The sequence below is a fragment of the Mytilus californianus genome, unplaced genomic scaffold (assembly GCF_021869535.1).
Source record: "Mytilus californianus isolate M0D057914Y unplaced genomic scaffold, xbMytCali1.0.p SCAF_3, whole genome shotgun sequence".
Lineage (NCBI taxonomy): Eukaryota > Metazoa > Mollusca > Bivalvia > Mytilida > Mytilidae > Mytilus > Mytilus californianus.
In genome coordinates, this window is record NW_026262679.1 from 58,043,802 (window position 1) to 58,060,464 (window position 16,663).

Below are 16,663 nucleotides of genomic sequence, written 5' to 3' on the forward strand. Positions count from 1 at the left end.
CCAAAAATAAGCATTTTTGTAACTTTCAGACCATAACTTGTGTGTAAGTGTATGGATCTCTCTGACATTGTACCACAAGGTTCCATATCACAAAGGGAAGGCTGTAATTGATTTTGGGGGTAATTGCCTCAAAATTTTAGGAATTAGGGGCCAAAAAAGGGGCAAAAAACAAGCATTTTTCTAGTTTCATGACAATAACTTGTGTGTAAGTGTTTGGATATTTCTGAAATTGTACTACAAGGTTCCATATCACAAAGGGAAAGCTGGAATTGAGTTTGGGGGTAATTGCCCGAAACGTTTAGGAATTGGGGGCCAAAAAGGGGCCAAAAATAAGCATTTTTCTAGTTTCCAGACAATAACTTGTGTTCAAGTGTATGGATCTCTCTGAAATTGTACTGCAAGGTACCATACCACAAAGGGAAGGCTGGAATTGAGTTTGGGGGTGATGAATCATAAGGGGGTTCAAAAAATTTGGGGGGGGGATTTTTTTTTTTTTTTTTTTTTCTTTTTTTCCTTTTTTTTTTTCTTTTAAAATTTTCCATTTTAAGTTGGTTATTTCTGATTTATATTTAAAAGCAAATAATAATGATATGGTAGGAGATACACACCAAACAGGATGTGTAAATTATTATATAATAAGTATTGTGCAATAGCAAGAAATTTTCAATTGCACAGTATTGCACAATAGCAAGAAATCTTCAATTGCACAGTATTGCGCAATAGCAAGAAATCTTCAATTTAACAGTATTGCGCCATAGCAAGAAATATCCAATAGCACAATATTGCGCAATAGCAAGAAATTGTCAATTGTACAGTATTGCGCAATAGCAAGAAATATTCAATTGCACAGTATTGTGCAAAAGAAGATACTTCGTATAAATTGCTTATTTCTTGATCAATTTCAATGGGGTTTTATTCTTGAATTCTTGGGGTTCTTTAATATGCTGAATCTAACCGTGTATTAAGTTTTTGGATTTTTGGGCCCCGTTTTTAAATTGGTCCACATTGAGGTCCAAAGGGTCCAAAATTGAACTTTGTTTGATTTCATCAAAAATTGAATTATTGGGGTTCTTTGATATGCCGAATCTAACCGTGTATTTAGATTTTTAATTTTGGGTCCCGTTTTTTAAATTGGTCTACATTAAGGTCCAAAGGGTCCAAAATTAAACTTAGTTTGATTTTAACAAAAATTGAATTCTTAGGGTTCTTTGATATGCTGAATCTAAACATGTGTTTAGATTTTTGATTATGGGCCCAGTTTTTAAGTTGGTCCAAGTTGGGGTCCAAAATTAAACTTTGTTTGATTTCAACAAAAATTGAATATATGGGGTTCTTTGATATGCTGAATCTAAACATGTATTTAGATTTTAGATTTTTGGCCCAGTTTTCAAGTTGGTCCAAATTGGGGTCCAAAATTAAACTTTGTTTGATTTCAACAAAAATTGAATATATGGGGTTCTTTGATATGCTGAATCTTACCATGTATTTAGATTTTTTATTTGTGGGCCCGCTATCAAATTGGTTCATATTGAGGTCAAAAGGGTCCAAAATTAAACTTTGTTTGATTTCATCAAAAATTGAATTATTGGGGTTCTTTGATATGCCAAATCTTACCGTGTTTTTAGATTTTTAATTTTGGGTCCCGTTTTTTAAATTTGTCTACATTAAGGTCCAAAGGGTCCAAAATTAAACTTAGTTTGATTTTAACAAAAATTGAATTCTTTGGGTACTTTGATATGCTGAATCTAAACATGTGTTTAGATTTTTGATTATGGGACCAGTTTTCAAGTTTGTCCAAGTTGGGGTCCAAAATTAAACTTTGTTTGATTTCAACAAAAATTGAATATATGGGGTTCTTTGATATGCTGAATTTAACCATGTATTTTGATTTTGGACATTGGACCATAATAGGTAAATTAAAAAAATTGAAGTTCTTAGACCACATTCTTTCTGTGTCAGAAACCTATGCTGTGTCAAATATTTAATCACAATCCAAATTCAGAGCTGTATCAAGCTTGAATGTTGTGTCCATACTTGCCCCAACTGTTCAGGGTTCGACCTCTGCGGTCGTATCAAGCTGCGCCCAGCGAAGCATTTTATTCCATTTATAAAGGGGCATAACTCTAGAATGGTGACGCCACCAAAATTCAAACTTGATCTGTGTTTTGTGGTTATAAGCATTGTGTATAAGTTTCATAACATTTGGTTGAGGCAAACTCAAGTTAGAGAACGGAAACCAATTTTGGGATGTATGGACGGACGTACGTACAGACGGACAAGGGTAAAACGTAATGCCCCCACCGCTACGGCGGGGGCATAAAAAGGAGCTGATGAACAAAGTGCTTATAATGGCCCTAAATACCCAAGAAAAATTCAAACATCATTTTCTACAGAAACATCATTTAAATACCAGATTAAGACAAAATTTTGATGTTGCCTTTGACTGATATGGCACACAGTGAATGGCATATAGACAAAATCCTTTAAATTTTTGTACTGCACCTGTGTGCCTGTGCTAGGAGACAAGTTCAGTAGAAATGATCACCATAACCTAGATTTTCTCTTTAACTCTATAAAAGTGGCAAACCCGTATTTGGAGTCCTTTTCATGGGAACGACAGCTGGACAAAATAGATATTTTTCAAGACACAACCTTTTTGTAAGTGATATATGCACCATACAGAAGTCAACTTTGATTCATCTGGGATGAAGGATTTCACAGTAAAACATTCCAAAAAAATTCACTATGTATGCTAAGTGATGGCATAAGCTCACATACCATAGTCAATTTGGACCACTTGATTTACTGCACTGTAAAACTTGTATTGCACCCTTTAACTATACGATCTAATGTGTTACACCTTTGATCAAGGTATTGAAATTTAGTTTAACACTATATTTCAAAATAAACCATATACAACTAATTTTAATGTTCATATAATTTATTCATTTCCTTCTCTTTTTCTTATTACCAAGTCCCGCAAACTCAAAACTTTTCAAAGGATCAGCTTTCCTTTTCTGAAAAAAGAGAAAAATATGTTAAAAGTATATAAACCACAGGCTTCTAGTATGTGATTTAAACATTGAATATGGTTCTCCAATATTTTTACAGAAAAGATATTTCTGTAAACACATCAATGTATCTCCTAACTAACATTGATTTAAAAGTTCTAAATTTTCTGTTAAAATGTTAAACACGACAAGCTGATGGATGGCTGTTTAACATCCAATGGCAAATTAAATACATATTCAGGACAAGAATATGAACTCTTCTATGTACAAAACCGACATGTTAAGCCAGATTTTTAATGTGTTAGTTCACATGGTAATATGCTGCAGGAAGACATGTAACCTTACTAATCACATTAAGCTGAGAAGCAGCAAATAACAATTTTAAAGTGTTTTGTTTGACCAGTCCAGGGGTCAAACCCACAACCTCCCGCACTCAAAGTGAGCACACTAACAAGAAACCACACAGGCGATCGAATGACAAGAAGCATCATTCCTATTACTGACATAAAACCTTATTACTATACCAAATTAAAAGCAAAATCATATACCTGGTATAAAAATCCTCTTGTATACGACTCACTTCATATAGTAATGCAATAATACAAATAAGTTAAAAGCTTGTTGTTGTCCGGCAAATTAAAAGTATTTATCAATCTATAATTTTATATAATATCCAGTTCAGTCTTAAATAAAATCTAAGCTTACCCTAAATTTCTTTTCAGTCTGTGTTGGGCCTCTGTTAAACTGTCTATTTCCTGATCTTGACTGTCTTCCTCTCCCACTCAAGTTTTTGAGTGTCTGTGGAACTATGTAAACAAGATTAATAACCATTGTGTTACCATTAATGCTTGATGTGATGGGGATTTATAGATAACAATGACACCTTAAATTTGTTGTATAGCATGGTATGAGTACTTGAAATTCAATCAAATTTATGTGATTTCTGGAAATGATGTTCAAAAAGATCTCATCAAAGATTAAAATTTTAGTGTTAGTTGTAAAATGAATAGTAAGAAAGCAAAACAAAACCCATCATCTCTAAATTTGCATCATTTGACTGGCTCTTGAAAGACATATCAATTTTTCATCAAAATAATATAGCAGGTAAAGAATTTGCTTTTCTTTCTTTTCGCTTAAAATTCCTTTTTTGTTGTTTCAATAATCAGCATCTTAAACTGAAAACAATTAAAAGTTCCATACAGATGAGATTTGTCTTACATGATCACAAGTCTACATTCAGTAAAAACATTAATTTCATATTTAAATTTATGCACTTTTGATGGGGAAAAAATGTTTGAAATGTATGATAGATTAATTATAATTAGGAGAAATAATTTTTCTTATCACTCCTGATAATCGGTCGACTTCATATCAGACCTTAACAGTGATCTGTTTTGAACTGAGCTTTTCTCCAGTTTGAAGTGGAAATCTAGATAAAAGTTAGACTAGGATCTGTTATACCCTCTATTCTAGACATTACAATTTTCAATATTTGATTTCTGAGCTATGATTTATACAGGTTGTATTCATTAACCTGGTCAGTTGCTTCGCAATTTTCCCATTACAGCTTTGAGACATGAGAAGAACTTATCAGCGTCATCAAAATGTCTGAGAAGCTATCAGCAACGTCACAATGTGTGAGGAGACATTATCAATCGTAAAACTGTCCAAGGGTGGAGGTGTAAACTTAAATATTATCCTTAGAATATAATTTCCCAAGGGACAATATATTAAGTAAAAACTATCCCTACAGATGAAATATAAGTCAATAATGGATATTTTTTACCTTTAAAAGTTGTCCCACTCTAAAAAATGTTATCCGCTACGAAGGATAAAATCAATGTAGATATAATATCCTAAGGATAAAAGTGAGTAGTAAAATAATTTCCCATGGGATAATATTACCAAGAAATTTATTATTTCTAGGGATAATATTTCTACAAAATTATATCCATTTGGGATAATATTTCAGTAAAATTATATCCGATGGGATACAATATCATGTAAATACTATCCTACTGCATCTTGATCAATGAAGTGTTTTAACAAATGGCACATTGCTTTAAAGGAACAAGTAAAATGATAATAGATAATCATTTATGTCAAGATGGATGGAGAGGAGTATAACGTTTTGTACAAATATCTGCTGAATAAAGAATACTCCGAAAACAGCTCTTTAAATGAGAAACGAGCATTACGAAAACGTGCCCAAAGCTTCATAATTAAAGAAAATAAGCTGTACTACAGAATTAATGAAGGTAAGTTTTATATTTATATTTGTATAATCATCAATAATTAACAGTGTTTGTTTTGAAATATGTTTTGAATTAAATAAAAGAGATTTTAAACCCAAAAATAATCAAATATCGATCATGGATCAGAAGATGTAGGTAAAATAGAACTATCCCATAAATAATATCGACAGGTTATAATACATGTAGTATACAGAGATAAAATGTCAGTGATATTTTATCCTAACTGGAATAAATCTTATCATAAATAGTATTCACTAATTAAAGGACAATTTTCTTCGGGGATAACATGTATGTTCAGAACAAAAAGGTGCGTTTGATTTTGTTTCCAGTTATTAGATTACAGTTGTCTCTCTTTTAATACTTATCCTATGTTGATTTTTATTAAAAAAATTATATAAATTTATATTTATACAAAAGATAAAATAATCTTTCATATTATTTTCAGGCAAATGTGTAGCAGCAGATGATCAAAATTTGAGATTGGTAATCCCATCAGACGAAAAATTTCGAATTATATCAGAATGTCACATAAATTGTGGGTCCCACCTTGGAGTCGACAAAACTGTGGTGAAAATACAAGAACGTTATTACTGGAAAGGTATAATAAAAGATATGAAAAGCTTCATAAAAACTTGTGAACAGTGTCAAACAAGTAATAAAAAACAGAAAACAACAAAACCAGAAATGACACCAATACCCATTCCTCCCTCAACATGGAAAAAAATTGCCATTGACTTAATCGGCCCATATAATGACAAAACTGGAAAACCTCTTTCCGATGCAGGATACAAATATGTATTAACCGTCATAGACTTTTTTTCAAATTATACAGAAGCATTTCCTCTCTATACCAAAAACGAAAGTGAAATAGCTGAAAACTTGTATACTTTATTTTGTCGCCATGGAGTACCACTGGAAATGATTAGCGATAATGGTGGTGAATTTAATTCCAAGTTATCTGGTGTGATATATGACATGTATGGATACAAACATATTAAAATAACCCCTTATAATCCACAGGCAAATGGCAAATGTGAAAGGTATAATCAGACTCTTAAAAACATGTTGAACAAAACCCTAAAAGAGGAAACTAATCTTTGGGAACGTTTTCTGCCAAAATGTTTGTTTTCTTACAACACTTCTTAACATTCATCTACTAATTTCTCACCTTTCTATTAATGTATTGGCGAAATCCGATATTACCAAATGAACAATCTATAGGTAATACTGTTAACACTTTTCAGTCATATGAAGAATTAAACCAAGGTCAAATTGAAGATTGTGCTATAAAATTACATGAAATTCAGAAGTTGATTTCGGAGAAAGTCATGGAAAATATCGATCAAGCACAAAAAAGACAGAAGTTGCATTTTGACAATAGACATAATATTCATGAAAATGAGTTTAAAGAAAATGATAATGTACTGGTGAAAAATAAGAAGAGAAAGAAAAGAATGGAAAAACAAAATTGGTTGGGGCCATACAAAATTGATAAAGTTGTAAAAAAGGGCACATACAGGATTAAATGTGTATCAAGTGATGATGTTATAGGCACATTCAAACAGATGAACATTAAGAAATATTATTCTCCCAATGACAATACTCAGACAGTATCAGCTGAAATACATTTTGAACCCAATAAAACACAACCTGTTGTTGATCATCATGATTTAGATAAAAGTTATGAATCAAACAATAATGAAAACCAAGATCAGAATTCGGATATGAACAATAATAACTGTGATGTTCTCGATGGATCCTTGTTCCTAACACAGTCCACTTTTAAAGAAATTGATACAGAGGATGAAATTGAAATCATTGAACAGTATATTCAAGAGCAAAATGATCAAGAAGATGAAACCCAAAATAAGCGTCCGAAAAGAAAGTGTAGAGATAAGAAACGTCAATCTAGTATTTTTGAATATTTTGCACATTAACAGATGAAATAGAAAAATGCATTGAAAATATGTTGTTTGTAACATAAATTTGTGAATGTAATATATATTTCTTTTGTATTTGTGTTATTGTTGAACAATTATTCAAAAAAATAATATAATTTATAGTGAATATTGTTTTATTTCGAGGACAGAATTTTCCAAGCATTAACTGGGTTATTCTTAACCAGATATTCCCAAAATTTCCTACTAAGGACTGTTTTTAATTTTTTCGTAAAATGATCCGGGAGATAAAATGTCTTTGAATATTTTATCCTCTAGGATAGAAAATTGCAACATTTTATATCCCACAACACTAAAGTAATATCCATCATTGTGGATATTTTTTTAGTGTTTGGGATATAATTTGTTGCAATTTTCTATCTTAGAGGATAAAATATTCCAAGACATTTTATCCCCCGGATCATTTTACAGGGGGGATCAAATTAATTGTTAAAAGACCAGAAAAAGGACAATTAACAGATTATCTGGTTTTCTGCGTAAAGATACAGTAGAATATCAGCTGCTCCACGCAATGTCAAGATTTTTTTGCTTGTTTGCTGCGCTCACTCAACAAAAAGGTTAACATTGTGGCTCGCTGCTGATATTTTATGATATCAATGTGCAGAAAACGATATGATCTATATGTATAGAAATTCATGGTAATTGATTACTTACTAAGATAGTCAGGAACATCTTTCAAATGACTAGAACTTTTTACTGTGTGCAAACTTTTATCATGTCTTAGTACTTGTAAATCTCTTGGATTATCTTCAAAATAAGACTGCAAAGAAAATAAAGGAATAATGCATAACAAAATTCTAGCTTTATTGTCTCCTTTTATTCAAAGGCATAAGTAATTCTAAATTTTAAAATAGGTATCATTTTTTGTTTATAATTCTTACTTGAATGTTAATGAGAGTTAAAACACTATAAAACTTTTTAAAAATCACCAAAACATTATGATTATAACTAACTTATAGGATCACAGTGTCTTCCATCCTAGACAAAATGTTTCAGGCTTGACAAAAAGCAAGATATTGTTAAGGTTGTGCACCAACAAAGTAATCAATAACTTTTGTTTCATTTAATCAAATAAAATGTGTCAAATATAATTCCACTGTGTACGGCTAAAAATTATGACCAATTGGTGCACAATCGAAATTATCAGGTGTTCTTCATTTAAATCATTTTTTATAGAGTAAAGTAACTTCTGATAATTTTAACAGGCGCATCAATAGGCAAAACTGTTACCTACCTTTAATTTCTGTGAAGTTAAAATTTCTATTTTAATTTCTTTTAATCTTGCTTCTCTAATTGCAACTTTGGTAACAGCCCTCATAGCATCCTTAAGTATAAAATTAAACATTAGTTTAATTGCATATACTCATATAATTCTCATATATAAAATTGAGAATGTAAATGGGGAATGTGTCAAAGAGACAACAACCCGACTATAGAGCAGACAACAGCCGAAGGCCACCAATGGGTCTTCAATGCAGCGAGAAACTCCAGCACCCAGAGGCGTCCTTCAGCTGGCCCCAAAACAAATATGTATACTAGTTCAGTGATAATGGACGTCATACTAAACTCCAAATTATACACAAAAACCAAAAATTAAAAATGATACAAGAATAACAAAGGCCAGAGGCTCCTGATATATCTGGTTTTGCTCCTCTTTCTAGTAAATACTTTATTCATAGATAATTAAAAAGTAGTTACTTGTTGATTTGGACTTTTGTGAGAGAAAAACAGTTGTGCATTGGTTTGAATAAAGAACTGAATCATCTGAACTTTTTTTTTTTTTAATCCTCTGAACTTTTTTTTTTTTTTAATCCTCTGAACTTAATCTGTATAGCATCCTGTCAGGTGTGAATGTAGGTACATGTAAAAGTGATTAGCTTTCTTTATTAGCCTGATATATCCATTGGTCATTAAAACAGGGGTCTCTGTGGATTATCATAAAATACTGAGTGGCAATTTCATTACCCGAAAAACATGGCCATTGGGATTAAATAACTGATAACCAAAAATTGCTATTTCTTAAAAATGACAGATTTGATAAATTTTTAATGTCAATTTGCCTGAAATTTGGAATTTCATTTTAGTCATTTGTAATTCTAAATCTGTCAAAACTAGCAATGTTACCTTCCTGGACCTTCAGTTTTACATGATATATAAAATTAAATAATAATTGCAAAAAAAAAAACATCATGCATGTTGATTTACTTAATGTATAAATATCAAACCTTTGCTCTGTATTTAAAACCGTCAATCTCCGCCATTTTGAAATTGTATGGCTTAAAAACATTTTCACCATCAGCTGAAACACAATATATTTTTCTATAAACAAGTAAATATTTACAAAATTTATTAAAATACGTTTGTAGTTTATATTGTATTAAAATAGACTATTACTTGTCCTGTACAATGGGTTTTCAGACAAATTATATCTCTTAAGTAATGCATTTGTGTTGGAAATAATGATAAGATGATAATGATGGTGACGACGGATTTGAAAAGTGGCGTCTTAGAGTGATCATATATTTAGTACTAAATACAGAAATTTTGTATATTAAAGGTTCTTTTCTCCGATCTGTATCATCTACCCTGTATCCCATACCCTGTATCGCATAGCTAAACCTGTATCCCATACCCTGTATCGCACCCCTTTTGGAACATCTCAAGATTGTTTCCTCAGCCCCTCATTTGTTATACACTTGAAATTTCAGAAGACGACAATGATGTTAACTCTCTTCATGCTGCCAGAGGGGCACATGTTTCCATATATCTAATTTATGCAAGCACTTATTCATTAACGCCTCTCTTTCAAATAAAACGCCGCTGGTTAAATAGTTTAATTTTTTTCTGAGGCTTCAATAGGTCTCCAATGTTACGTCATCAGGGCATGACATCATATATTGAATGACTTCAAAGTTAGACATAGTATGTCCAGTTGCTGTATTTCCTGGCATGATATGAAATGTAACCACATTGAATAAGCGCCAGCAACAGGGTTAAGCAGCAGTCTGTTAGGGGTCGACCATTTAATTTTGAAGGGGGCCTGGCAAATTTGATGAGGTCAGAATATTTATTTCCAACATAAAGGCGGCCAGATTATTCATGGTCACTCAGCTAGGGCCAGAATATTTATTTTCTGCTCATCCCCAAATTGACACAAATTCTGCCTCTCCTCGCCACCCCTCAGAAACAACTTTTCACCCCCTAAAATAATTTATCTTTTGTAATACAGATCACCTTTTTATAGGATACACATATATATTAATGTGTGATTAGGCAAGATTATTTATTTTCACCTAAATGGGGGCCAGAACAGTTATTTCCAAAATCTGCCAGGTCCTCACCTCAGAATCAAATGGTTGTCCCCTTATATATCATGAATCTGATTCTATTAAAATATATGATAAATAGATCAATACATGGCAAAATCTGTATTGCATGCTGTATCAACACTGGACCAATATCAGCCCTCAGGATTGATATTGGTTCCTTGTGGTGATTCAGCATGTGATACAGATTTTGCAATGTATTATTCTATATATACTATATATTACCAAAAATCAATTATTTTCTAAGAATCAAAGATAAAATGCACTATACATACGAGTTGACTCAGCTAGAGCTTCTTCAACTGCTTCTAATGATTTCATTTCCTTTATATTGACAAATGACAATGCAGTTCCTTGATTATCTCCCCTAGCAGTCCTGAAATATTTGTAAAAGATCTACTGCTTCTAAATGTATTAAATATTTTATATTGTTTACAAGTATAGAAGTAGTCAAATTAAACATACAAAATTTTAAAACCTTATTGTTAGTGACTGACAATATCCAGAAATCATTGAAACAGTAAACTAACTTTTGTTATGGATTATAGAAAAGAAAATAAACTGTTAACACAGAGATATGTCTCGCCGATTTGTTATTTTGATAATGAAAATGTTGAAATTAAAATAACAATACTTTAACATGTAAGTTATGCAAATATTCAAAGTCAATGAACCATGACTAAAGGTACAGGGCTAAACAATCTCCATGGAAATGAGATGTGCCAATGCTTATACAACTGCATACCAAATACCATTCCATAAGTCGTTCCCTTTAAAGAAACATAAACACAAACATTAACTTGTAAACTAAGCAAAAGTTTCAAAGTCAATAGACCATGACTGAAAGGGTGGGGCCAAATAATCTCCATGGAAATGAGATATGCCAGTGTTTATACAACTGCATACCAAATATCATTGACCTACTACTAGTGGTTCCCCATAAACTGACCTAATCACAAACTAATACATGAAAACTAAGCAAAAGTTTCAAAGTCAATAGACCATGACTGTAGGGGCGGGACCAAATAATCTCCATGAAAATGAGATATGCAAATGCTTATACAACTGCATACCAAATATCATTGACTTACCACTAGTGGTTCCCCATAAACTGACCTCATCACAAACTAATACATGAAAACTAAGCAAAAGTTTCAAAGTCAATAAACCATGACTGAAGGGACGGGGCCAAATAATCTCCATGGAAATGAGATATGCAAATGCTTATACAAGTGCATACCAAATATCATTGACCTACCACTAGTGGTTCCCCATAAACTGTCCTAATCACAAACTAATACATGTAACCTAAGCAAAGTTTCAAAGTCAATAAACCAAGACTGAGGGGATGGGGCCAAATAATCTCCATGGTGATGAGATGTCCCAATGCTAGCACAACTGCATACCAAATATCATTGACCTACCACTAGTGGTTCACCATAAACTAGACCTAATCACAAACTAATACATTGTTGACGCCGCCGCCGACGGAAACAGCATACCTATGTCTCGCTTTTTGACTCTGTCAAGGCGAGACAAAAACTGGAAAATGTAGTTATCTCCTCCTTAATGTTTAAGGTGGTACCAAACACCTCGACTAAAATTAATTTGGTTCGTTTAATTTTCATAAAGTTTTGACAAAGATTTACTTTGACCCTTTGACAAAAATATGAAAATTTTAAAAAATTTGAACCACACACTTTATCGGAAAAATTTCTTTGGATATATAGCAGTTTGACAAACACTAATTTTGATCATTTGAGAAACTTAATATTTCCTTAACAATAGAACATGGTTAAAACGTTCAGCTGATTTACAGATTTATCTCACTGTACTGTTATGTACCACCGTAAATGTATTTCAGAACATTCCTGGCCTAATTTAAAATAACATTTCCCCTATAAAGAAGTGGTATACTTTAGAATATGAAGAATTGTTCAAAAAGAAACTTTTTTGGCGACTGGAGATAGCAATTGTATAGAATATGCAGTAAAACATCTAAAAGGGAGACAATTTATGAAATATTTCCAAATGTAGTCATTTTCTATCTGAAATCTAAAAAATCAGCATAGCCATTCTACAACAATGCTTCATTTATAAAAAAACAGGGTTTTTTTTCTAATTGTGCTTTGAAAAAAGAAATAGGACTTGATTTTTAGGAAAAACCAATATAAAGATTCAGCTTCCGTTATATTTTTTAGTGCTAATGGCAGATCTCTGATGGTCTCTGTTGAATTTTGTCTAAATTTGGGGTAATTAGAAGCTTGACATGTTTTATGAACATTGTCTATCATTGAAGACAATAAGCTAACCTCTGGATGTCTTTTTGGTTATGCGTTGTTGTTGGTTTGCTAACTCATTGACATATACCCCTTATCTCATTTATACTGTTGGGTGAAACAATGACAAACATTATGCATACCTTCCTACTCTGTGAATGTATGTATCTACCGTTGATGGAAAATCAAAGTTAATAACATTCGACACATTCTGAAAGTCTATACCTCTGGAAACACCATATTCTTTATCTCTCTTTATTTGTCTAAAAGTATATTTACTTTATGATTAGTATGTGCAATAAAAACAGTACACGGTAGAGTACAAGAGAGAAGGGAGTATGAGGAAAAGAACTTTTTCCCCTATTTTGTCTCCATCTTTTGTATCTATCTAAAAAAAGTCTAACATCGAATTGTAAAACTTACAATTAAATTTCAAATATGAAATATTTAAACTTTGATACCACTAGAAAATATTTCCATCAGACAGAGATTTTCCACCTCAAAATCTTAGTATACATAAGGAAGCTAGATTTTCAAAATATCAACTTAAACACAAAATTTCAAATAAATTAATAAAAAACTCCAAGTCAATTTCAGTCCTGGTTAATTTTGAAGTTTCACTGTCTTTAAAAAAAGAGTCTGAACTGTTCTGTACATCAGAAACAGTGTTTTTCCCATAATGCATACCATTTTTCAATTGGTCTTTCGTAAAATATCACAGTTACAACACTCTGGACTATAAACATGAACCAAAACATGAGACATGAACATGATATGTTGTTAATGGTGACTAAAATGTTGCTAAATTGACTTGTACTATTAATACAATGAAGCAATGAAATACAATAGGTTACTGGGAAATATACAGAAATGCAAAACTGAGCAAAGTCACTCAATCTAATAACCCCAATCACAGTAGTACCATAAAATATGATTTTTTCATTTGTTGCAGGGCATAAAGTTATGAATTCTTTTTGGCTTTTATTTTATGAAATACAAAACTTGTTTTACTTGATTAAACAAGGATGTCCAATGCAGGTTACTGCTAGCTATAATATTTATTAAAGTTTTCCATACTGTGACAAACTTATACTTACTTATGTTTCTTTTTCGTAGGTTCATTTGGATTGGTTTTAGGATTCATCAGTAATGTTTCATCTGAGGCTATTATATAATCATACAATCCTTCATTATACTGTGTCACAATATGGCATCTGAAAAATAACAATACGGGTAGCATTGAATGATCTTTAGAGTATCAAATCATATTACAGTTAAACTATTCGAGTGTGTACATCATGCATAAAAGTTATGTTTGCTTGTTTGTTAAGTGAACCATGAAGTCTTTAGCAGCTATTGTAAATATAAAAACATTACAGTAAAACAGGTTTTTTAGTCACCCTTTTGTTACCCATCCCTTGATTTGATTGGATAGTAATAACTACTGATTCTCTTTCCATTGGTGGTAAACAAAGGTAGTATTGATTTTATGGTTCACCCAACAAACATGCAAACTTGACTTCATTGTTCTTGTAAAATGCTGTAAATTGGTCACTGCATTAACAGCAAGACTAATGAGGTATCTTATACAATTAAGACTTTTCTACAAAATGAAGGTGGTAAAACTTCTTTAATCTCATGCTAATCATAACTCTAAAGGAACACTCAGATAAATCACAGTAATAAATCTAAGGTCTATTTACGGCTAACATCAGTCAAATAGGTAAAAAGGATTATTTATTATATACTTAGTAGTAAATACAGGTATACTGTTATGTGTAATACAATCAATGAAAATCATGCTGTATCAACCATCCATGATGATATCAATATCAGTCACGGTTACATAAGCTTTACCAAACCCCTACAACTCTATGACGTCACGTCATCGATTATCAGTCACGCTTTTAAAGGCATTTTCAAACCACTAATCTGTATTACATCAACTTACGGGGGAAACATCTACTTGAAGTATATAATAAAGTGTATATGATATGGTTTTTTCAATATCACACCCTGTATCAACCCTCAACCAATATAATCCCTCGAGCAGAGCTCTTGGGATTATATTCGTGTCTCTGGTTGATACGGATGTGATATTGAAAAAGCCATATGATATTCTCTATATATACACACCCAGATAATGTGTTAAAGGACAATGACTTTTTTTATTATTTTTGCAGTGTTGATCTTTATAAGTGAATGCAATAAGTGTCATAACACCATAACTTTCCTAATATATATACACACTATTTGATACTACTGACATGTTAATACTGGTATACAAATGCTTTTTTTCATAAACAATCTTATCTATAAATATTATGTAGTTAAAATTACCTTGAACTAACAGGAAGTTCTGAATTCAGCACACAACTTTTTATACCAAACTGTTCCAAAAATAATTTTAATCTGAAAAAAATATAAACCACTTACAATAAATGACATAATCTTCTTAATTTCAATATTAAGGTGTTTTTTATTCATCCAAGATTTTGGCCTTTTTTTCAACATACTTTAATGCAAGAAGCTCTTTACTTAACTTGTTTTTTTAAGCATATTCAATTTTCTCCAAGCAAGAGATTATTTTTTTTATCACTGTATAAAGATAACTTTATGTAATGCTCTTCACTACAAAAATGCCCACTCTTTGATCCCTTTTAAAGAAAACCAGATATGACCCATGTTCAAACTGAAAGATAATTATACATATAACTCAAAAAACATAGAAAATAACACTGTTTAACATATTAGGTATCAGAATTCAAGTTTATTTTAAGACTTAAGTAAACTCTTTTGATACATGTGATGTTGCAATAATGGCCAGTATATCACAAACTTCTGTTGGTTAGCATTCCACACTTCAAAATATACACTGTCAGTAAAATAGAAACTGTATCCAAGTATGATTTAATCATTTTCAATAAAACCTTGTGCCCTTGGACACCCAGTGGTTTTGTGGATTTTCTGAAATGCTTACAAAGATTGAAAAAATGTCCAGCTTTCTTTACATTTTTTGGGAGATGTCTTCTTTCATCCAATTTCTGAAACAAGAGGTTGCACTTCTGTATATATAGACAATGCAATTTCCCATAGGAACTCCTTTTACGGCTAAAACTGTGCCACTTTTACTATGAAGTTTCATAAAAAATTATATCCTAGAATGGAAACTTCATATGCACTACTATTTTTTTCAAAGGTCAAAACATAGGGCTGTGTGGCATATTTTCAACATTTATATGCCCCGAACTTCTAAGAGTTTAAACTTATACTAAAATTCTGTACTATCCCTCCCTTCACTTTGGGTCTTCCTCAGAATTCATTTTAGCCGCTATCCATGAGTATTTATACTGGTAACATTCCCTAGTTATGTCTCTATGAGATGAAGTATAGAGATCATATCTGGGAACCAGTACGTAAACAAAACAAAATATCTATGAATATTATATATCTCCCCAAAAGAGGCATGGTTTGTGAAACAGCTGTATTTACAAAGTGCAACCTAGAACTATTCATTAATACAACACTAAATGCTAGATATCACAGTGAAACCTGTCTTAACCAACTCCAGTGTAATTGGTTACTCAATACTGGACTATTGTTTCAGGATTTACAATGAGTATTCTGTTTTAGTTGTAAAAGCAAATACTTGTCTAAATCTTTATTCCTGACTGAGTTCAGTTAAGACTGATTTTACTGTATTTCAATATGATAGTAGGGATACTTACTTATAACAACGATTAACATTATTTACAAATATAATAGACTTTCCTCGTACTAGTCCCAACTTTAACAAGGCACATATCAATGTAAACTTATCTTCTTCTTCACATC

General features: G+C 31.7%; 1 protein-coding gene across 1 annotated transcript in view; it reads right to left on the bottom strand.

The window, feature by feature from the left end:
- Positions 1 to 2,923: 2,923 nt before the first annotated feature.
- The window catches only part of LOC127733021 (probable ATP-dependent RNA helicase DDX56), a 30,307-nt gene continuing 16,567 nt past the window's right edge, over positions 2,924 to 16,663 (bottom strand). Inside the window, exons 8-17 of the mRNA XM_052242274.1 lie at positions 16,558 to 16,662; positions 15,170 to 15,241; positions 13,927 to 14,043; positions 12,973 to 13,092; positions 10,826 to 10,926; positions 9,450 to 9,523; positions 8,459 to 8,548; positions 7,879 to 7,984; positions 3,717 to 3,817; positions 2,924 to 3,017 (exon numbers count right to left, since the gene is read on the bottom strand). Of these exons, the coding sequence (XP_052098234.1) occupies positions 2,946 to 3,017; positions 3,717 to 3,817; positions 7,879 to 7,984; positions 8,459 to 8,548; positions 9,450 to 9,523; positions 10,826 to 10,926; positions 12,973 to 13,092; positions 13,927 to 14,043; positions 15,170 to 15,241; positions 16,558 to 16,662 (958 nt within the window). The 3' untranslated portion in view covers positions 2,924 to 2,945. The remainder of the gene's footprint in view (positions 3,018 to 3,716; positions 3,818 to 7,878; positions 7,985 to 8,458; positions 8,549 to 9,449; positions 9,524 to 10,825; positions 10,927 to 12,972; positions 13,093 to 13,926; positions 14,044 to 15,169; positions 15,242 to 16,557; position 16,663) is intronic.